The sequence below is a fragment of the Lacerta agilis genome, chromosome 15 (assembly GCF_009819535.1).
Source record: "Lacerta agilis isolate rLacAgi1 chromosome 15, rLacAgi1.pri, whole genome shotgun sequence".
NCBI lineage: Eukaryota > Metazoa > Chordata > Lepidosauria > Squamata > Lacertidae > Lacerta > Lacerta agilis.
The window spans coordinates 42,007,879-42,030,977 of record NC_046326.1 but is presented as its reverse complement, the minus strand read 5'-3'; the positions used below and the strand labels follow the sequence as shown (position 1 = coordinate 42,030,977).

Here is a 23,099-nt window from a genome sequence, read left to right as displayed (position 1 = left end):
TCCTTTGGGTTCCACGATCTACCTTCCAATTCCAGATGCGTGATAAAATGATGATAAAAATATTGAAACGCGAAGTTCCCTTAGATCCAGTGTCGATACTGCTCAACCGTACACTGCCTATCACAGGCAAAGAACATTTAAGGAGCTTACATCCTATCTGCTAATGACTCAAAAATTATATTCTTGGAACGAATGCTTGATAAAATTTGGGATTTGGCTACAGTGGCAAAAAAAACCGATGCCTGAAGAGCCAGAATTGCAAGTGAGTACGGAAAAAAATTATGGGAAAACTGGCGGCCACTATGTAATATTGTCAATAAATTCAAGTAGATTTTGAGAGGTTTTTAGAAGAAATACTGCAATTTTACGCGAAGTCGTATTTTCTTGCAGATTGTTACGATTTGCAGCAATTTTATCTGGGGCAATGGAGATGTTAATAACTGACAAACAACTGTTATTTTTTTAATGGCCCCCGTTAAGATGAGTTGTCAGTGGAGGCTAACTGGTCCAACACTGACATTGTGAGTAAGACAGGGATGTGCCAGAAAATGATAATTACAGCTGGCATCATCCAGCGGCCCCTCCCTTCTCTATGCACCCCGTAACCCCCCAATCCTCTCCCCATTTTACCCCCCCCCCGCAATCCACCAGGACTCACTGGACTTTATCCTGCGGGTTAGCCTTACGCTTCCCGCTCTGGACCTGCGCCGGATCAAGCAGCGAGTGTTCCCATATAGAATTGGCCCCGTTACTCGCGAGGGTGTGCACCATCTGAGGACCAGGGGGCGGGGATTGGGAGAGAGGGAAGGAAAAAAGAAGGAGAGAAAGTCAACAGGAGAACTGCCAGTTTACCTGTAGGATCACCTTGTTGTATCGATGCTCATCTGACCGCTTTGGCCTGTGGAACTGGTATTTGTTACAGGTGCCAGAATAAATTCTCGTTTTGAAACAAAATTAAAAATTTAAAAATTCCTTCCAGTAGCACCTTAGAGACCAACTAAGTTTGTTCTTGGTATGAGCTTTCATGTGCATGCACACTTCTTCAGATACACACGAAAGCTCATGTACCAAGAACAAACTTAGTTGGTCTCTAAGGTGCTACTGGAAGGAATTTTTAAATTTTGTTTTGACTATGGCAGACCAACACGGCTACCTAACTGTAACTTCTCGTTTTAACACGCTTGTAAGAAACCAACCTCTTTGGAACTCCCTGCCTGTTGATGTCAGTGTGCTCTTTTCGGCGCCTGCTACAGGCAAGGCCATCCAGGCATGTAGAATGTCGAGATTAAAACACGTGTCCTTTTCCGTATGTTGCTGGTTGCAATTACCTTTTGATTGCTTTTAATACCTGCTATTGATTGCTTTTTAACAATACGGGCCTTGAACGTCCTCTCTGAATGATTACATGGTCTGCTTCCCCCAATGCCCCCGTAACTCTTGCAGAGACTGTGGCATGACGCACCCCCCCCCCCATCCCCAAAGCTGAGTAAAACTTGTTTAGGAACATAAGGAGAGCTGGCTGGATCAGGCCAAAGAGGGCCCCTTTGCCAGCATCCTGTTCTCACGGCGGCCAACCGGATGCCCCAATGGGAAACTCTTTCTCCATGAATTATTCCATTTCTCTTTTAAAGGCATCCCAGTCGGTGGTTCCTGCCTCTTGCAGGAGGCAGTTCCACAGTTTAACAGTGTGAAGAAGTCCTGCCTTTTGTCTGTCCCGAATCACCCAACACTCAGCTCAGCGGCGGATTTACGTATAAGCTAAACAAGCTATAGCTTAGGGCCCCACTCTCTTTGTTGTTGTTGTTCAGTCGTTCAGTCGTGTCCGACTCTTCATGGCCCCATGGACCAGAGCACGCCAGGCACACCTATCCTCCACTGCCTCCCGCAGTTTGGCCAAACACATGCCAGTCGCTTCGAGAACACTGTCCAACCATCTCATCCTCTGTCGTCCCCTTCTCCCTGTGCCCTCCATCTTTCCCAACATCAGGGCCTTTTCCAGGGAGTCTTCTCTTCTCATGAGGTGGCCAAAGTACTGGAGCCTCAACTTCAGGATCTGTCTTTCCAGTGAACACTCAGGGCTGATTTCTTTGAGAATGGATATGTTTGATCTTCTTGCAGCCCATGGGACTCTCAAGAGTCTCCTCCAGCACCATAATTCAAAAGCATCAATTCTTCGGCGATCAGTCTTCTTTATGGTCCAGCTCTCACTTCCATACATTACTACTGGGAAAACCATAGCTTTAACTATACGGACCTTTGTCGGCAAGGTGATGTCTTTGCTTTTTAAGATGCTGTCTAGGTTTGTCATTGCTTTTCTCGCCCCCCCCCAAAAAAAAATGTTAAAGGGGGTGGGAAACTAGATGTAAATTTCCAAAATATAAGATAAAAAACAAATAAAATAAAACCTACATACAGCAACAGTGTTTTGTGTTTATTAAATTACCACATAGCATATATTCCACACAAAAAACAGAGACAATTTGCTGTTGACCAAGGACAGCTGGACATATAAAGGGCCCCATTCCCTTCAGGAGCTGAGGGCCTCATCAAACCTAAATCCGGCCCTGACTCAGCTGCACTGGATGTCTGTGAGTTCCAGCACATTAGGCCATACCTGCGTTTATAAACTTCTTTCACATTGCCTCTCATTTGCCTTCTTTCTATTTTGAACACTGCAACCTTCCTTCGCTGGGGATCCTCTTAATAATTTTTTATTGCATTTTGGTGTGTTGGAAAGAGAGATGGAAGAGAAAGGCCCCTGCCCCCAAGGAGATTACAATTGCTCTTTAACCAGGCCTTTGGCTGACGGACATCCGATGCCCTTTTAAATGTGTTGGGGGAGAGCTATATAGCTTTGTTTCGGTTCTGACTTTTATTATATATTTTGTCCTTTTTTTAAAAAAAAATTAAATACTTTTCAGATTTATACATTTCACTGATTTTACAATCATTTTGACATTTCAAAACTCGACTTCCTTCGCCCGCTGTCTGCAGTCCCTTAAATTTATTTTTAATAGCTTCTGCCTATCCAAATTAGCTAAATTTCTTCATTTATTCATCTTCTTTAAATATATACTCTTATGAAACGGCCGGTTATTTCAATAATCCTGCCAATGTTTGTAATCTGTTTACAATTGATCTGTAAATGTTCAATAAACCATTTCCATTCTGTTATAGAAAGTTTGCTATCTTGATTTCTTATTCTTCCGGTAAGTTTCGCCATTTCTGCATATGGATTATGGAATATTTTGTCTTTTTTATGTTGTAATTTTAGGTTTTAAATCGCCCTGAGATCTACAGGCATAGGGTGGTATATAAATGTTGTTAATAATAATAATAATAATAATAATAATAATAATAATAATACTGTATTGGCAAGAATATAAGCTGCACTTTTTTTCCAAATTATGATCATGAAAAGTTAAAGTGTGGCTTATATTCACAACCTTACGCCTCTGGCAAAATGGCGCGGCTCCCCCCCCCACCCGGGAGCAGCCCGGGACCGTGGGGCAACGGTGCCCAGCCCGCCCGCCACTCCCAAGCCTCCCCCAAGCCGCCAAATTTTAAAGGTGCTGCTTATATTTGGGTGCGGCTTATATTCGGGCCAATACGGTAATAGCAGACCACGCTTCAAAATCAGCTTTGTTCCACCTTTCTGGGTGCCACTGTCCCTCCGCCCCAATCCCGAAAGGTGCCCCCCACCCACCTGCAACAAGGTGGCAGACCAAGGGCTATGCCGAAGGTGCTTGACGATGGAGATGTGGCGCCCCAGACTGCGATGGACGCTGCAACATTCGTCGCAGACCAACACTCCGCGATTGATTGACGCCCAGCCAGGGTCTGGAGGGAGAGAAAACACAAGCTTCAAAGTTTGGAAATCGCAACCCTTAACGTCTGTTTCCAGTTTCCTTAGGGAAAACTCATTGAATTTGCTACACAGATGGTATCGCACTCCTTTGCAAATGTCAGAAATGCTTCCTTCCATTAAAAAATTCCGTCCAGTAGCACCTTAGAGACCAACTAAGTTTGTTATTGGTATGAGCTTCCTTCCACATCACCTAACTGTTGGAAATTGTTGCTGCAGTGAACTTGCTCCATTTAGGATGGGAATGTAAGTCAAGGGAAGATTCCCGGAACTTAATTTTGACGGAAACGATACAGGTTACTAAAGAAACCATGGTTTCTTGTCCAAAATTAATGTTTCTGGTGGTGCCAAATGTAGATATATTGCCAAAAGAATTGGTCTCCTGCGGATGGCGCTGTGTGTTAAACCACATAGCCTCTTGGGCTTGCCGATCAGAAGGTCGGCGGTTCAAATCCCCGCGATGGGGTGAGCTCCCATTGCTCGGTCCCTGCTCCTGCCAACCTAGCAGTTTGAAAGCACGTCAAAGTGCAAGTAGATAAATAGGTACCACTCCGGAGGGAAGGTAAATGGCATTTCCCTGCGTTGCTCTGGTTCGCCAGAAGCAGCTTAGTCATGCTGGCCACATGACCCGGAAGCTGTATGCCGGCTCCGAGATGAGTGCCGCAACCCCAGAGTCGTCCATGACTGGACCTAATGGTCAGGGGTCCCTTTACCTTTACCTTAATGATCTAATAGTTATTTGTAACTCAGTGGGAAATGGCCCAAAATCTCACTCTGGACGCTTGGTACCAATCACTCTGGAACAGAGCTAGAATGGGGAAAATTATGCATAACTTGGGGTTTTGACAAGGACCAAGGGGTTTTGACATGATTTGCTATTCCTTTATTACATGTACAACACAGCCAACATTGTCAAGACAACCCTCGTCCCAACCTTGGCAAGTCTGGAACCAGAGCCGATAATCAGATGACACTAATATTCTTTACTTGGACTTTGTTATTTGAACCCAGGCGCCATCGGACTCAATTCTCCGTGCCCATTTTATAGCTTTGTTTTTCATCTTTTAACTTCCAGCTCTTCACTTCTGCTATCTCTGTTTTATATACATTATAAAACGGAATTTTAAAGTATATTTACGAAAAGAAAATGGAAATATATTTTTGGAGAAAGAACGCAGGAAGCTGCCTTCTACTAAGCCAAACCACTGAGCCCATCTAGCTTAGCACTGCCTACACTGACTGGCAGCAGCAGCTCTCCAGGGTTTCAGGCAGGGAGTCTCTCCCAGCCCTACCTGGAAATGTCCAGGATTGAACCAGGGACCTTCTACATGCCAAGCAAGTGCTCTACGCCCCTGAGCTACAGGAGGGGACGTGTGTGCTTTTGTGTTACCCTGATTTCATGTGAGGGCGGCTCATGCGCTTTTCCGAAGAAGGCAAGCTGTGAATTAATAATACGAACAATATCGGTAAGCAGAAACGGGGGTGATGATGCTTCTGAGTTATCACGGCAGCGCAGCAGCCAACGCTTTGGAATTATTTATAATTAAAAAACAGCTACAGCTGCCTCTTCACACCTACAAAGGCATCCTCAGAGCAAAGTCATATTGTCAGATCATTAAAAATAACTAAATCACCCAGTAAAGGCAAGATGGCATCATGTGCAAAAGCAGCACATTTAAATTTTCTTTTTTAAATAGGTTTGGGGGCTCTGGACTTCTGACTTGCCTCTAATTCTCAGTTTGGGGGTGGGGAGAGGAGAAGCTTTTCTGTATTATATTTATTTATTTATTTATTTATTTATTTATTTATTTATTTATTTATACATACATACATACCCCACCCATCTGGCCGGGTCTCCCCAGCCACTCTGGGCGGCTTCCACAAAACATTAAAATACATTTATTATCAGCAGTCACTTAGTTACTGAAAAGGTAACTTGTTTTATCTGAGCAAAATAAAATAAAAAATTCCTTCCAGTAGCACCTTAGAGACCAACTACGGTAAGTTTGTTCTTGGTATGAGCTTCCAAGAACAAACTTAGTTGGTCTCTAAGGTGCTACTGGAAGGAATTTTTTATTTTATTTTGTTTTGACTATGGCAGACCAACACGGCTACCTACCTGTAACTTGTTTTATCAGGCAATGCTTTTGAATACCTGATACATTTTGTATAAATATGAACTGTTCATCCCACCGTGGAATATATTTTACACTATTCGTTTTTTAAAAAAACTTCATTTAAAAAAAAATCTTGTATTTTTTATTCCCCTTTCCTATGGCATACTTTAGCTTGATGTTTCGTTCATTTGCCATACTTTCAAATTTACAAAAAAATATGCACTATGCCATATTGAAGAATTATCATACAAAACATGAACGTTTTCATGCAGCATGCTCCTTCCCCCCCCAAAAAAAAACTCTTTCTACATGCTCAGAGGACAGTCTCCTCATCCCACACATTTTGGGGCTAAGTCTGGGCTCGAGGCCAAAGCCCCTGATGGCATCCGCACTCCTCCATTTGGCCTCCCCCCCCCCAGGCCCCAAAGATCTGGAAATGCAGATTCTGCCCCCTCCACAGCAAACCTTATTCCCTCCCATCTTCACAGGAAAGCTAGGAGGGGGGAGAGCACCCATCAAAAATCTACTGATGCAGAAGAGACACACCTTGTCTCTCCTGCCTGGTTGCTAAGGAAACCCGAAAGGCCGCCCTAGAAACATCCATCGAGGCAGCTCTTCCCCTTCCAGCACGGTGACAAAGAGAGAAATCGAGTGTGGTTTAGGCCTTGACACTTTAAAAAAGGGGTCGGCAACCTAAGGCCCATGGGTCGCAAGTGGCCCACGGGGGTCGTTTAAGCGCCACATGAACCGCCCCCGAACTGAACCACCTGCTCGGCGAGTCCCCTGCGCCCCTGCGCAGACGCCGGAAATCACACGCCGGAAATCACGGGCACGTGCACAATCCGGTCCACGGAGGGATCTCCGCTGGAGTGGACCGGCCCAGGCGAGGTAAACCTTGCTTTAAAAGGATCCTCAGGTGGGAATCTCATTCTTTCTACTGTCTCCACTCACCTCACCTCACCACAGCGTGATTTAAGGACATAATAACATCATAAGAGCAATGTTAGAAACTCAGAGATATATAAGCTAGGGAGGCTGTCAAATAGTTGTTGTTGTTGTTACTATTATTATTACTATTATTATTATTACTACTACTACACTGGAACCTCGGTTGTCAAATGTAATCTGTTCCGGAAGACCGGAAATTCCTTTAAAAAATGGAGAAACGCACCTCGGAAGCCATTTGACCTCTGAGGCGCGTTCGAAAACAGAAGCATTCATTTCCGGGTTGTCGGCGTTCGGGTTCCGAAGCGTTCGTCAACTGAGGTTCCACTGTCCTGTTATATTTGGACCCCGCCCACCTGACTGGGTCCCCAACAGATATAAAAACACAATAAAACCTCAGACATTAACAATTTCCCGATACAGGGCTGCCTTCAGATGTCTTCTGAAAGTTGTCTGGTTCTTTTATCTGTTTGACATCAGATGGGAGGGCGTTCCACAGGGGGTGGGGTGCCACTACTGAGAAGGCCCTCTGCCTGGTTCCCTGTAACTTCACTTCCAGCAGCGAGCAATTTCAGAAACTCAAGATATATAAACAAGGTACCAAATGGCACCTTCCTCTTTCCGAGACGCCCAATGTGGCCCCCAAAAGTGGGGCAGAATGGGCGTCTCGGCGAGATACAGCGCCAGAGGAACAACCTAGGAGGGAGCGGGTGAGGAGAGAGGAAGAATCAAGGCTGCAATGTTCACCCTGTTCTAACTATGCCCCTCCGCCGCCGCCGACTTCCTTCTGCACCGCACAGCTACCAGACTTCATGGTTAAAACACTGTGCAATCTTCACACCTCCCCTTGCCTATGTGCAAATAAAACTAAAAACCAAAAAAGAAGCTCCCACGCAAGTAGCTATTCCAAGCTTGGCACCCCCACCCTGTACTCCCTGGGGATGCACCGAAATTTGCAGCGCCAACCCTCCACTCCCCACCCCCATTCAAGAGGACTGCAGCATTCGCTTGCGTGTTCCTCAGCTCCTGACACCCGAGAACGTCGCCGTCCCCTTCAGAAGCACACCACCCCCTCACAAGCACCCAGGAGACTCTCATCGGGAGTCTTAGAATCATAGAATCACAGAACAATAGAGTTGGAAGAGACCCCAAGGGCCATCCAGTCCAACCCCCTGCCAAGCAGGAAACACCATCAAAGCATTCCTGGCAGATGGCTGTCAAGCCTCCCCTTAAAGACCTCCAAAGAAGGAGACTCCACCACACTCCTTGGCAGAAAATTCCATTGCCCAACAGCTCTTACTGTCAGGAAGTTCTTCCTGATGTTTAGGTGGAATCTTCTTTCTTGTAGTTTGAATCCATTGCCCCGTGTCCGCTTCTCTGGAGCAGCAGAAGACAACCTTTCTCCCTCCTCTAGATGACATCCTTTTATACTGTATATTTGAACATGGCTATCATATCACCCCTTCACCTTCTCTTCTCCAGGCTAAACATACCCAGCTCCCTAAGCCGTTCCTCATAAGGCATTGTTTCCAGGCCTTGGACCATTTTGGTTGCCCTCTTCTGGACACGTTCCAGCTTGTCAGTATCCTTCTTGAACTGGGGTGCCCAGAACTGGACACAGTATTCCAGGTGAGGTCTGACCAGAGCAGAATATAGTGGTACTATTACTTCCCTTGATCTAGATGCTATACTCCTATTGATGCAGCCCAGAATTGCATTGGCTTTTTTAGCTGCAGCATCACACTGTTGACACATGTCAAGTTTGTGGTCTACCAAGACTCTTAGATCCTTTTCACATTTACTGCTCTCAAGCCAGGTGTCACCCATCCTGTATTTGTGCCTTTCATTTTTTTTCACCCACAGCTCTGCTTGGCATGCAGAAGGTCCCTGCTTCGACGCCCGGGGTCTCTAGGAAGAACTGGGGAGATACTCCCTGCCCCATAAACCTAAATCATGGTGTAAACAAGATCAGGACAGGTGGGCCAATGGCCGGATTCAGTAGAAAGCAGTTTCCTCTGTCTCAATGTACCCAAGACCCAATTCTGCACCGCCAAGAGTCCGAAGAGACAACGGAGAGAGCACTTCTGAGCACGTGAAGAGTTTGCGCTCAGTGACCCCCCAGGGTATCATTGATCAGGGTGTGGGGTTTGGGGGGGGCGCATTGGAGAAACAAGAGAGGGAAAGACAAGTTTTTGGGTTATTTATTTCGCAAGATTTATAATAAAGCAACAGCAAGAAGACACCAGCAGGGGTTTGGAACAGATCAGTGGATCCCAACCTTTTTTTGGCCATGCCCCACCTAAGCATCTCTAAAATCCTGATGCCGCCCCCCCCCCCGCCCCCGGTGACATAGAATTCTTATTATTCAGAAGGTGAACTCATATTCATATGGAGGAAGCCTAAAAGGTCATTACAGTATCTTGGTCTAACTCATTCTCAAATTGCCTCCCCCCTTAAAAATCAAATTGCCCCCCTGTGGGGTCACATTGGGAAGCACGGGACTAGATGATCCTCAGAGTCCCTTCCAAGTCTACAATTCTGTGATTTATTCAGTTAAAAAAAACAACTATTTACAATTATTTCTAAACTAGTTTTGTTTGAAAAACAAACAAACAAACAATTAACAAGGTGCGGATAAATCACAGAATTGCCAAGCTGGAAGGGATCCTAAGAGTCATCTAGACCAGCCCCCTACAGTGCAGGAATCACAACTATTGAACCCCCAACATGCAGCGCTTAAACCCTGGGATCCTCTTTGCTAAGGTTTCTTTCTAAGTGCTGCCTCTGCTGCCTTTGCCACTGTGACGCCCCTGGGAGGGGACGCCTGTCCCTGGGTGTCTGCCATCACTCGCCCCCCCCCTTGCTGGGAGGCCCAGTCCCTGCATCCCCCTCCCCCCATCGACACCAAATCACTGGGGACCTTTTGTTCGTCTGGCACAAAAGGGTGTTTGAAACCAGGGAAGGCTGTTCGCTGGATGGGGGCGGAGAGATGGCTGGCACCCTGCCCTGGACCCGGCGAAGACTCATGCCAGCTGCCAGGCAGGGCTGCTTCAGAAGATGCCACCCTGAACAGAGGGGGCCTTGTCGGGCAGGTGTCCATGCCCCACTCTGAAGCCCCTCCAGTCACCCTGGCTCAGAGGAATGAGGGGGCACCCCAGACTCAGCAAAGCTCCCCTCCCAAGTGACAGAAGCATCTATACAGGGGTCTCTCCTCCCCACCTCGTGAGGCCGTTAAATCAAGAGTCTAAATAACAACAACAATAATTTTATTATCTGTACCCTGCCCATCCGACTGGGTTCCCCCAGCCACTCTGGGCGGCTTCCAACAGATATCAAACCACAATAAAACACCAAACACAGCTGCCTTCAGATGTCTTCTAAAAGTCGTACAGCGGAACCTCAGCTGTCGAACGTAATCCGTTCCACAAGACCGTTCCGACTTCCGAAATGTTCGCTTTCCGAGGCGCGTTTGGAAATGGAAGCAATTACTTCCGGGTTTTTGGCGTCCAGGTTCCGAAACGTTCGGCTTCCGAGACGCTCAAAAACCGAGGTTCCACTGTATAGCTGTTTATCTCCTTGACATCTGAAGGGAGGGCGTTCCACCGAGTGGGAGCCACTACCAAGAAGGCCTTCTGCCTGGTTCCCTGTAACCTCACTTCTGACAGTGAGCAGTGTGTTAAGAAACTCAGATATATAAGCTAAGTACCAAATGGCAGCTTAAATCTAGGCCACAGCGGAATGTCTGTTCACCAGGGGGTTGGTGAAGATGATCCCTTCCAATACTACGATTCTACGATACACTCCCTGGATAGCTCAGCTGGTTAGAGCATGGTGCTGATAACACCAACGTTGCCGGTTCGATCCCGATTTGGGACAGTTGCAAATTCCAGCATTGCAGGGGTTGGAATTTCTGCAATTTCTAAGGTCCTTGATTCTTTCGTAACCCATGAACGGAGGTCCTTGCCAGGGATCAAACCTGCGCCCTCCTGTACTTCACGCAGCTGAAAAATTGGTTCTTTCCTTGGCCGCCACCTCCCCGCTGTGGGTCTGCAAGGGAGGGGGGGGAGCTGTGTCGCCCTAACAAGAGGGCCTTTTCTTCTCGATTCCCTTTTCCAGAACAGAGAAGCAAGCAGGACAGAAAGGTCAACGAGAGAAGGAGGCATACAGGGAGAGACAGCCCACCCGCCCACAACCCCGCCGGCTGCGTCACCCAGCTTTGACCCTGCCGTGGCCAACAGGCCACGCTCCAAATCCCCTAAAAGAACCACAGCCTTCCGTAATGGTTCCAACCAAGTCCCCTTAGCGGGGGGGGGGGGGCGTCGTCGAGCCCTGGGATTTGCATTTGTTTTATTTATTCATTTTATTTATAATTGTAATTATTAGTATTATAAATATAGTCAGTGCTTTTTTCGGGGGGACGGGACTCAGGGGTATGCATACCCTTAAGCATTTTGTGAATCTAAGTTTGGCCTCATCGAGGGGCAGTATTTCAATATGAGTAGTAAAATGAGAGTACCCCTAAACATTATCATTCTGTAAGAAAAAAAAAGCATTGAATATATTTATATCCTGCCTTTTTCGCAGACCAGGACTCAAGGAGGCTTGCAACAAATTAAAATAACGCAGAGAAAACACAAAACAGCTAAAAAGCTAATTGTCGAAAGGTAATTCAGCTCTGACAGAATCAAAACAATATAAAAATCATTTTATGATTTTGCTAGGCAAAGATGTCCCTCTTCAACCAGGCCTTGCACTGATTGACATGCAATGCCCTTTTAAAATGTGGTGTTGGGGGGAGTTATAGGGTTGTTTTCATTTTCGTTTTTAACATGTATATTTTGTGATTTTATGCTGTATCTCCCCTGAGACCTGGAGGTATAAGGAGGTATACAAATTTTTAATAAACAACAACAAATAATAATAATAATAATAATAATAATAATAATAATAATAAAGCAAGCATATTAAAATTCGGAGAGTAAAAACAGCACAGAACTATTAGGAGCCCTTTCTTTAAAACCAGGCGGTTCCCAAAAGCCTGACTTCGAAGATGCTAGTCCTCATGGTTTTGAATAAAGGGTTGAAACAGGAACATGGGAAGCTGCCTTCTACCAAGTCGGACTCTTGGTCCATCCAGCTCAATACTGTCTACACCGACTGGCAGCAGAGTGTCGAGCAGGGAGCTCTTCCATGCCCTACCTGGGGACCTTCTGCCTGCCAAGCGGATGCTCTGCCACTGATCTATGCCCGCCTCCTATTCCTCACCCAGCTCTGGGATGCGTCACTTCCATTGTTCGCAACAAACACCCAGCCTTTGCTTCAGAGTTTCCCCAGCTTCCTTGGATGGGCGGCCACAGCTGGCAACAACTGTTCCCTCTTCGGGCGAACGGGGGGGAGGGCATGTTTTGTGTGGGTACGGTGGCTTCAGAGCCAAGCGGCGGCTCCCAAATCGCCCGCAGGCCGCAGCTTCCGCCTGGCCTTGTTCAATCTTGTCTCGGAGAGGCCTGTGGGATGCAAATCTCCGCCAGAAACAGGGCGTGGGAGACAGCTGGGAGCGCAGAGGCCCGTCCTGAAAAACCCCAAATCAACTGTAACCAGCCTTGCTGCCTATTCCTGCCGCACCTGGATTTGGTTCCCAAAAAACTGTCAGGTTGAGAGGGACCCAAGCGGTCATCTTGGCCAATCCCTTGAAATGCACGGGGTTTCGTTTGCTAGGCAGGGGTAGGCAACCTAAGGCCCGTGGGCCAAATACGGCCCAATCGCCTTCTCAATCCAGCCCGCAGACGGTCCAGGAATCAGTGTGTTTTTACATGAGTAGAATGTGTCCTTTCATTTAAAATGTATCTCTGGGTTATTTGTTGGGCATAGGAATTTGTTCATTATTTTTTTTCAAAATATAGTCCAGCCCACCACAAGGTCTGAGGGATGGTGGACCGGCCCACGGCTGAAAAAGGTTGCTGAGCCCTGTGCTAGGATGAGTTGCTGGTGATGAGTGACTTGGGCAAGCAGGCTGTAGTTCAGTGGGAGAGCACCTGCTCTGCCTTGAGAAGATCGCAGGTCCGATCCCTGGCATTCACAAGAAGAGCCCTCTGGATCGGGCAAAAGAGGGCCCATCTAGTCCAGCCTCCTGTTCTCACTGGGGCCAACCAAATGTCACAATGAGAAACCAGCAAGCAGGATTCAAGCACGAGAGCAACTCTCCCCTCCTAAGCTTTCCAGAAATTGGCATTCAGAAGCACTGCTGCCTCCGACTATGGAGGCAGGGCACAGCCCTCCTGGGTAATAATAATAATAATAATAATAATAATAATAATAATAATAATAATAATAATAATAATAATAATTTATTATTTGTATCCCGTCCATCTGGCTGGGTCCCCCCAGCCACTCTGGGCGGCCTCCAACAGATATTAAAATACATTTAAAATATCACAGGTTAAAAACTTCCCTAAACAGGGCTGCCTTCAGGTATTTTCTAGTTATTTATCTCTTTGACCTCTGCTGGGAGGGCGTTCCACAGGGCGGGCGCCACCACCGAGAAGGCCCTCTGCCTGGTTTCCTGTAGCTTTGCTTCTCGCAGCGAGGGAACCGCCAGAAGGCCCTTGGAGCTGGATCTCAGTGTCCGGGGTGAATGATGGGGGTGGAGACGCTCCTTCAGGTATACTGGACCGAGGCCGTTTAGGGCTTTAGAGGTCAGCACCAACACTTTGAATTGTGCTCGGAAACATACTGGGAGCCAATGTAGATCTATGTAGATGGTAGCAGCCATTGATAGCCCTCTCCTCCTCCTCCAAGAATTTGCCCAGTCCTCTTTTAAACCCATCCAGGCTGGTGGTCATCATTACTTCCTGTGGCAGGGAGTTCCATGGTTCCAACTCTTTCTTTGGTCTGCCCTGAATCTTCCAGCCTTCAGCTTCCCTGGGTGTCCACCAGTTCTAGCATTATGACTGGGAATGAAAAGCTTTCCTCTCCCGCCTCTCTCCTTGCCTTGCATAATTTTATTAACTCCTCCCTTGCCACTTCTTAAGTTTTCCTGTAAATGAAAAAGTCCCAACTCTCCTCCCTGGGGAGTCACTCCACCCCCTGGATCCTTTGGGTCGCCCTCTCCTGCACCTTTCCCAACTCTGCAATGCCCTTTCCCGAGGCTGGGAAAGGTCCCTTGTCTTGAACCCGGAAGCCACTGCTGCCGGTCAGTGCAGGCAGTAGCCAGCAAGATAGCCCAGTGGTCTGCACAAGTCCCTATTTATACCAAGCCTTCAGTCAGAACCATGGACACTAGAACCTGGTTGTTTTTTTTAGAGGATAAGCTGTAGCAGGTTCCTGGCTTCAACCCCTGCCATCCCTAGACAGGGCTGCGAACGCCCCCTGCCTGAAATGCTGGAGAGCTGCTGCCGGCCAGTGTGGACAACACTGAGGTACATAGATGGGCAACTGCTAAGGAGCTCCTAAGACCCACAAAGGGGAGGAACAGAGCCAACCCTGCCCCCCGCAAAGCTAGCTAGGAAATTAGGCCCTGGGAAAGTGGGTGAGCCGCAGGACTCCTGGGTCCATTTCCCCACCACCCAACTGTGATTTCATGGGGAGGGGTTGTGTCGAAGAGAAGGCAAGACTTGGGGGGAGGCAGCACCAGCCCCTAACTTGAAAACAAGCCTGACACCACAGCCCTACTCAAGGCAGGATATGCCCAGGGCTTGCAGATGGAGAGCCCCTCCTGGCATTTCCTTCCTATCCTGGCCTGGGGGGAAGTTTATTGGCTGACCTGCGGAATTTGGATTGCGGAGAATGGAAAGAACGGGCGGCTCAGGCTAACAAAACAAGGCAGGCCCTGGTTCAGTGGTTCCCAATTTATTTGAGGAGACTGGTCCCCGTCCCGTCCCCCCAGTTCCATAAACACATCCGCAGACCCTACCCCACACACCCTACCCCACGAAAAAGCATTATTCGGAACAGCGGTTTGCATGGCCCTCGAAGGAAGATCGTAACACAATGAAACCATTAATCGCACGTTCGTTCAAAGTTAAAACTTTGTGGTTGATTAATTCAACAAAATGGGTGAGCTTGAGCCAGGGAAACCAACTTTTGGAAGTCTGACTGGCATTGGCACCAGTGCCCCCCTGCCTCTCAGCACCCCCCTTGGGAATCCCACCGCCCCCCAAGCAGTGGTACCATCTGCTCTGGGAACCTGGAGTCTGCAGCACATAGGGCATGTGTGTGTTCCTGTGTAAGGAGAAGCGTCATTCTTAATGATAATAATTATTTATGAATTTAATTTACAATACCTTCCTTCCCAAAGGAGCCCAGGGCAGCATCCCAATTCACCTGTCAACTTTGCTGCCTGCCAGCCGGCCTCAGCCTCATAGGATACCAAAAAATGCCATGCTAAATCAGATGACCGCCAAACCCAGTGTTGTGTTTCAGACAGTGGACAGCCAAGGACAAGATAGATGCCTGCAGAGTCTTGGGGCTAAACATTAGGGAGAACTCTCTGATAGTAAGAGCTGCTTGACAGTGGGACGGTCCCTCCGGAGGTGGTGGACTCTCCTTCCCTGGAGGTTTTTTTAGCACAGGTTGGATGGCTCTCTGCCAGGGATTCTTCAGCTGCGACTCCCACATTGCAGGGGGTTGGACTAGATGAGCTTTGGGTACCCTTTCAACTCCACAATTCTGTCATCACCCATTGTACCCAGAGGCTCACCAAGTATATCAGGCGATAAGATGCTATACGGCCATAGAGACTAACAGGCCTCAGTAGGTAATGGGGTCCAACCTTTTTTTAAAGTCATCTAACCTAGGGACTTCTCACCATCTACCTTGTGGCAGCGAGTTCCATAGGCAAACTCACTGCTCCATGATATCCACTGCCAACACAGTGGGATCCTTTTATTCAACTGCATAGAAATTGTTTTATCCCTTTTCGTCGGCCCAAGTCTGTAATCATTTGCATCTTATTCTTATCACACTTATTCGGTAAGTTTTGGACCAATGGTTGTCCTGCTAGGTCGGTACCGTCTACACTGACTGGCAGCAGCTCTCCGGGGGTTTCAGCCAGGATTTCCATGCCCCTCCTTCTCAATTCGGGGTCCCCAGCACCAACCGGAGGCACTGGCAAGGACCCCTCCAGCCATTCCTCCCAGCCTCCCAATCCCAAGACTTGAAGGATGTGCGTGGGCTCATCCAGCACAGATGGCAGCGAAGAGAGAGTTGACTTGGCAGATGTCTGCATTCTGTGCCCCCGGGGGGCCTTTGGCACCGAGGAACGGCTTGTCATGCGTCAGGAGAGCCTTCCCTGCCAGCGGCATCCCTCTTCCGCCTGCCGCCAAGGAAACCAAGGCTGGCAGTGGGAAGGTGAGCTAGATCTCCAATCCTGGGTGTGTCCCCCCCCCCAACGCTGTATCAGAAAGGAGCCTTCCCTCCCAACCCCCGGGTTCAGAGCAGTATCGCCCCACAAAATCCAAGACAAGAAACTGGGGTGCCCAGTAGGAACCGCTGACTCTCAGCCACACGGGAACAAGAGGGAGAAACACCCCATAGGCTGCAGCAGGGAAGATGCGGCTCTCTAGATATTGCTGGAATACAACTCCCATCATCCCCAACTGCCAGCTCCTAGGGCTGATGGGATTTGGAGTCCCACAATACCGGGAGGGTCACAGGTTTTACCCACCATTAGGATAGGCCTTGCAAGACCACAGAAGAATATATTTTTTTTTAAAGCGTCCCCAAAGACTTTGCGATCATTCTAAGCAATAGGAAAGGGCAAATGGGAGAAATGGGAAAGAACGAGCAGCGGAAGGCCCAAGATCAGGTCTAGCCTATCTGCGTCAGGAATCTCCAGCAGAATCACGCCCAGCAATCAGAGGCTGCACCTGCCCTTTGGAACTCCCTGCCTCTTGATATCAGATGGGCATCTTTCACTGTACTTTTTTCAGTGCCTGCTAAAGACATTTTTGTTTTGACAAGCCAGACCAGATATCTAAGATACTGGTGTTTTTTTTTTTGGGGGGGGGGGTTGTTCATTGCTGGTTTATTTATTTTAAATGGTTCTTACTCATAATTATCTGCACCTTTATACTTTTCATAGACCACATTGAGGTTTTGGGTTTTTTTTAATAACCAAGTAGGTATATAGATTTTGAGAAATAATAAATAAATTTAAAGCTTTCTGGACACCAGGGCCATCCCAGCATTTGCAACCTTAAGTTTAATTCAAGGGTAGGCAAACTAAAGCCTGGGGGCTAGATCCGGCCCAATTACATTTTAAATCCGGCCCACGGATGGTACGGGAATCAGCGTGTTTTTACATGAGTAGAATGTGTCCTTTTATTTAAAATGCATCTCTGGGTTATTTGTGGGGCCTGCCTGGTGTTTTTACATGAGTAGAATGTGTGCTTTTATTTAAAATGCATCTCTGGGTTATTTGTGGGGCATAGGAGTTCGTTCATTATTATTTTTTCAAAATATAATCCGGCCCCCCACAAGGTCTGAGGGACAGTGGACCGGGCCCCCGCTGATAAAGTTTGCTGATGATCCCTGGTTTAATTTCTCATTTCCACTGCCCCCAATAGAAGCTGATACTTCATTCATGGCCCACCCTCCACCCTAAGGACCATCTCGGCTGCGGCTCCTGGGAGACCTGCTCCCTGCCTCACACACCTTTCCCCACCTGGCCTAGGAGGGCGGAGCTTGGACTGACTCCAGCTACAAAAGCAGAGGCTGCTGAACAGACTTTTAGGCTGGGGTGTTGTTTGGGGGAGGGTTTTAATGGGTGGAGTGTTTTCACTGTTGGTTTTTTGTGTATCTATATTTCAGATCTCTTTGATTTATGTGGAAAATGTTCCGTTTGGTTGAGTATTTTTCGATGTTTTGTTTATTGTTTATGACTACGTTTGCTACGTTGCAGTTATGTAGGTATATTTTTTGTGTTGCAAGCTGTCTTGAGCATGGCTTGAAACGTGGAACGGTGCAATACAAATAAAATTAGGCATGCATGTAAAGTCCCATGGCATGTTGCAACGGTATTTTAGGATGGCAGCACCTGCACTTTGGAACTCCCTGCCTATTGACGCCAGGCAGCCTCCGTAGCTATAAACCCTTTTCGGCTCTTGCTAAAAACATTTCTGTTTGGCAAGCCCAGCCAAATGCTTAGAAAGCTGGTGTGAGTTTTGATCTGTCATTCTTTTAACTTTTCCAAAGTCTAAAATTATTGTGGTTAATTCACTCCCTCGATCGTTTTACTGTGTTATCTTAATTGTGAACCGCTTTGAGGGTTGTTGTTGTTTTTGCAATCAAACAGCGCATATATTGTACGGAATAAATAAAATAAAATGCAATATTAAAAACAACTTATTTAGATTATTCTTTGCAGAGCGGGTAGATGTGGATGGAGGGTGTGTCTTGTCCACACATAAGGAAGATAGCAGGGGGGGGGAGCAAGGAGCAGAATCCTGCATTTACCCTCTGCAGGAAACAGACTCCCCTCCAACGGTTTTTCTCTATTGTTCACTTCCTCAACAGGCCATTCTGCAAGATAAGGACTTCTGACCCAAGCCAGGGAATCCTCCAGGCCAACACAGAAACCTCCCTGCGCTAGCATCATTGCCCTGCCTAGCTCAGTATCGTTTGCACTGACTGGCAGCAGTAGCTCTCCCCAGGGTTTTCGGGGGGGGGGGACATACCCAGTTCAATCTGGTAGGTGCCACAAAGGACTGGAGCCACAGTCTTTTCCCCACAAAGCAAGTGGAAGGAAGATCACAAGCAAGGCACACCATGGTAGGCTGCTCCTGCATAGGGAAGCTCAGATTTGGCTCCTGCTCCGATCTAGCCCTTTCTTCCCCGAGTCAGGATAGATCCCACAAGTGAAGGACTCATAAGCAGTCGAGGACCTTCCTCCCCCTTCCCATTTTAAGGGACGATTCACACAGCCATCCCTTGACCCAGAATCAGTATCTGTCCTGAAATGCTGTAAATACAGAACATTTCCTATCACATTGCAAGTGCGATGGGGTTGTTAAAAAAAAAAGGAAAGAAAAATCAGAGCTCTCACGTTCAACTGTCGGTAATCATAGGAGGCAGCCTTATACAGACAGAGTCAAACTATTGGTGTATCTAAATCAGTATTGCCTACACTGGCTGGCAACAGCAGCTTTCCAGGGTTTCAGGCCTTACCAGGAGATGCCAGGCATTGAACCTGTGACATTCTGCATGCCAAGCAGGTGCTCTACCTCTGAGCTATGATTCTTCGCTTTAAAACAACCCCTAAGATACCAGTCCTCATGATCATAAATAAAGGGCTGGCTTAAATGTTTATTTAGCTCTTTTTTATCCCACATTTTCCTCCAAGCAGCTCAAGGTGACTGTTCTCCCCCTCTTCATTTAATCCCCGCAAAGCAGGTCAGCCTGGGAGACAGTGACTGGCTGAAGGTCACACCCAGCGAGCTTCACGGCCGAGGGGGATTTGAACCCTCGCCTCTTGCAGGTCCTACTCTGACCACTGCGCCACATTTGTTCTCGAAATAAAAACGTAGGAAGTTGCTTCCTACAGAGCCAGATCACTGGTGTATCTAGCTCAGTATTGTCCACACTGACTGGCAGCAGATATTCCAGCATATTAGGCAAGGGACATCCCCAGCCCTACCTGGAGATGCCAGGGGTTGAACCTGAGATGCTCTACCACTGGGCTATGGTCCATGGACAGCTCAAGAGAGTGAGCCAAGTTAGAATGGAAGGGCATGATGGGCCAGAGATTTGTTTCGAGTACAGCCGTACCTTGGGTTATCAAACAGCTTAGTTCTCGAACGTTTTGGCTCCCGAACGCCACAAACCCGGAAGCGAGTGTTCCGGTTTTCGAACGATTTTTGGAAGCCGAACGTCTGACGCGGCTTCCGATTGGCTGCATGATCTGCCTGCAGCCAATCAGAATCCGCGCTTTGGTTTCCGAACGTTTTGGAAGTCGGAGGGACTTCTGGAACGGATTCCATTCCACTTCCAAGGTACGACTGTACTAGGACTGAGCTGAGGACCCTTCCATATCTCCCCCCAAAAAAATCTGTTCCTAGTTACATCAAGCTTTCTTCATTTCAGGAGCCTAATGGCGGGGATGGGAAGAAAAGCCATTTAACAGCAGGAGTAAGAAATCCTTGCAGATCTGTTGCAAACCACCCAGAGATCTCCCATTAGATCCCGATCTCCCAGTAGATCAATAGTCAGAGTCATTAACCAGCTGGGGCCAAAAGCTATAGCTCCATGGTAGAGCATTTGTCCTGAATACAGGACACCACAGGTTTCATCTCTGCCGTTTCCAGGTATGGCTGGGAATATCTTCTGCCTGAAACTCTGGAGGGCAGCTGCCAGTCAGAGTAAACAGCCCTGAGCCGGGTGGCCAAGGGACTCTGCAGATGGATTCCTCTGTTCCAGTTTAAAGCAGCCTTTAATTCAGAACCATGAGGACCGGAATCTTGTTATCAGTTTTAAAGGAAGAGCTGTAGCTTCCTGGTTAGAGCACCTGTCTTGCATGCAGAAGGCCCCAAGTTCAACCCCCAGCATTCCCAGGTAGCCCCGGGAAAGACCCCCCCCCCCCCAGACAATAATGCACTAGGTGGCCCAAAGGCTTGATTCAGTATAAGGCAGCTTGCAGTCTAGGGGGAAGTATCCTAGCTCCACAGGACAGGGTGTCCCTGTGGTTCAAGCACATAATCAAACAATGTTATTTGGCGGGTTGTTACATTCTGAAACAATTTAGCCATCTTTGATTGTCGCCATAATGATGCAACGATCTGCATTTATTTTCCTTCTGTGGTAAGCTGCTTTCAGTAGACTTATACAGAGAAGTTGTGTTACCAAATCTAAATATTAGCCATACCACCGCCCTGCAGCATCTTCAGGTGGGGCTGGGAGAGAACTTTGCCTGAAACCCTGGAGTGCTGCTGCCAATCAGTGCAGGCACAATTGAGCTACAGGGAGTCACATTCTGACCCAATATAAGCTCCTCTGTTCCTAAGTTATAGGGGTCTAGTTTTGCTCCGTAAAGCAACCGGCCAACATTGGAACCCCCAACCACAAGTAAGAGAAGATCATGCCTGTGCCCAGGTCAAGATACATCTCAAGACAATGAGACACTGGCGAGGGATCTCCTCATCCCTGCACGAAAACTTTTCAACTCCTGAGAAACTACAAATAGCAACCAAGACGCTGGATCTCCTATTAATTAGCCAAAGCGGGGGGGGGGGGAGGGGAGAGAGAGAGAGAGAGCTGAGATTTCCTGCTGGAGAAGAAGGTTGTACAATTCAGGCCTCCGGATTTTATATAACGAGCAAACGCCCCATTTCATATGCACAGGGAAGTGGTGTGTGTGTTTTGAACGGGTGGGAAGAGGGAGAACTCTGCCCCAATGATCTTACAATCTCCTACACACACACAAACTCACACTGACCCCAAGGAATGCCAGGCCGCTTTAGGAAGGCCTTGGCTGGGCAGCTGAAAGATGGGGTCACATGCAGGAGGGGGGAGCACCCGGACACCTGGGTTCTGACTGCAGGGTGGGAGCCCTGCTGGGCTCTGTTCCAGGTCACTAGAAGTGTGATAAGTAAGGGGTGTGTGAAGGCCTAGGCATGGGGGGGGGGCTCCTTCCTCGGTGCTGGTTGGGAGGGCCCCCAAATATGCCTGGGGGAGGAGGAAAAAATAAAGAGGGGCTGAGTGGGGCACGAGGCTCCAAGGCAGACAGACCACTGGCTCATCGATTACTGTACTGTCCACCCTGACTGGCAGCAGTTCTCCAGGACACCAGAGAGGTGGGGCGTCTCTCAGCCGGCCCTAACCAGAGATGCCACCGCCGGGAAGTGAACGTGGTGCCTTCTGCATGTGGAGCAGGTGTCCTTCCTGCCCCCAAACCATGGCCTAGAAATCGCTCAGAGAAGCAGCAGGAGCAGAATCAGAATGCAAATGAATGATTGGGGGGGGGGAGCGCCAGGACGCCTGGGCCCTATTCCTGGTGCCTCTATGGTAAGGAGGGTGTGCACCAGGGCCCGATATGATGGAGAGGTGGGTGGCACTAGGACGCCTGGGTTCTATTCCTAGTGTTATTGGGGTGGGGCACCAGAGCTCTATTCCCAGTGTTTATAAGGGGGTACCAGGACGCCTGGGTCCTATTCCTAGTGTTTACGGGGGAGGGGGGCACCAGGACACCTGGGTCCAGGTGTTTCCACTGGGGTGCGGGCACCAGGGCACCTGGGTCCTCTTCCTAGCGTTTGTAGGGATGGGGTGCGGTGCGCCAGGACGCCTGGGTCCTCTTCCCGGGGGCCGATCGGGGCCGCCTGGGTCCCCGCGGTGGGGGCGACGCCAGTCAAGCAGCCCGAGGGCTCGCCTTTCTCTTCCCGGCGAGGCTCCGCGCTTCCCCGCAGCCGCAGCGGGAGCAGCAGGCCCGGCCGCGGCGCTCGCTCGCTCGCTCGCTCGCCCTACCTGGCGGCCGGCAGCGTCGGATCGGCCGCCGGAGCTGGTGCTGCAGGCCCGGCCCCGCCTTCCCTCCCCGCCCGCCTTCCCGGCGCCGCCGGGCTCACCTGGGGCGCTGCAGTCGGCGCACACCTCCGCGCGGGGCACCTTGCGCGACATCCTGAGCGGGCGCCGCGCGCCGCGACCACCCCGCCGGCGCCGCCCCGCTCGGGCTCCCTCGGCCGCCGGGCTCCGGGGCTCAGCGCGGCGGCGGCGGCGGTGGCAGCGCCAGCAGCAGCAGCAGCGCCAGCAGCAGCCGCCTCCTGCGCCGCCTCCTCCTCCTCCTGCAGGAAGAAGCCAGGCGGGCGGGCGCGCGCGCAAGGCCGGCCCTCCGGAGGCGGAGCGAGACGCGCGGCGGGAGGGCGTAGCGAGGCACCACCTCGCCGGGAACGAGGAGGAGGAGGAGGAGGAAGAGGAAGCAGGACGCCTGGGTCCCCGGGAGCAGCCGCGCCGGGGGTTCCTTCGCGGAAAGAGGGAGGGGAGCCACCAGGAGAGGGATCCTGGCTTCTGGAGCTCAGGACACCTGGGTCCTTTCCTCCTCGGGGAGAGTGGATGCGGGCAGCAGAAACGCATTGACAGGGCAGGTCAGGAGCCTCGGATCGGGCTCTTTGCACATGCTCAGGAGCGCTCTGAGAGGAGGGTTCCATTTTAGTCGGGGTTGCTGCTCTGTATTTTATTCGTTTTGTTATTAT

At 49.1% G+C, this 23,099-nt stretch overlaps 1 protein-coding gene across 1 annotated transcript in view; it reads right to left on the bottom strand.

Annotated features, from left to right (window-relative positions):
- GIT1 (GIT ArfGAP 1) overlaps window positions 1-22,563 on the bottom strand; it is a 53,641-nt gene extending 31,078 nt beyond the window's left edge. The window contains 3 exon segments of the mRNA XM_033171767.1: window positions 659-771; window positions 3,707-3,840; window positions 22,476-22,563. Coding sequence (XP_033027658.1) covers window positions 659-771; window positions 3,707-3,840; window positions 22,476-22,527 — 299 coding nt within the window. The 5' untranslated portion in view covers window positions 22,528-22,563.
- Window positions 22,564-23,099: the final 536 nt, after the last annotated feature.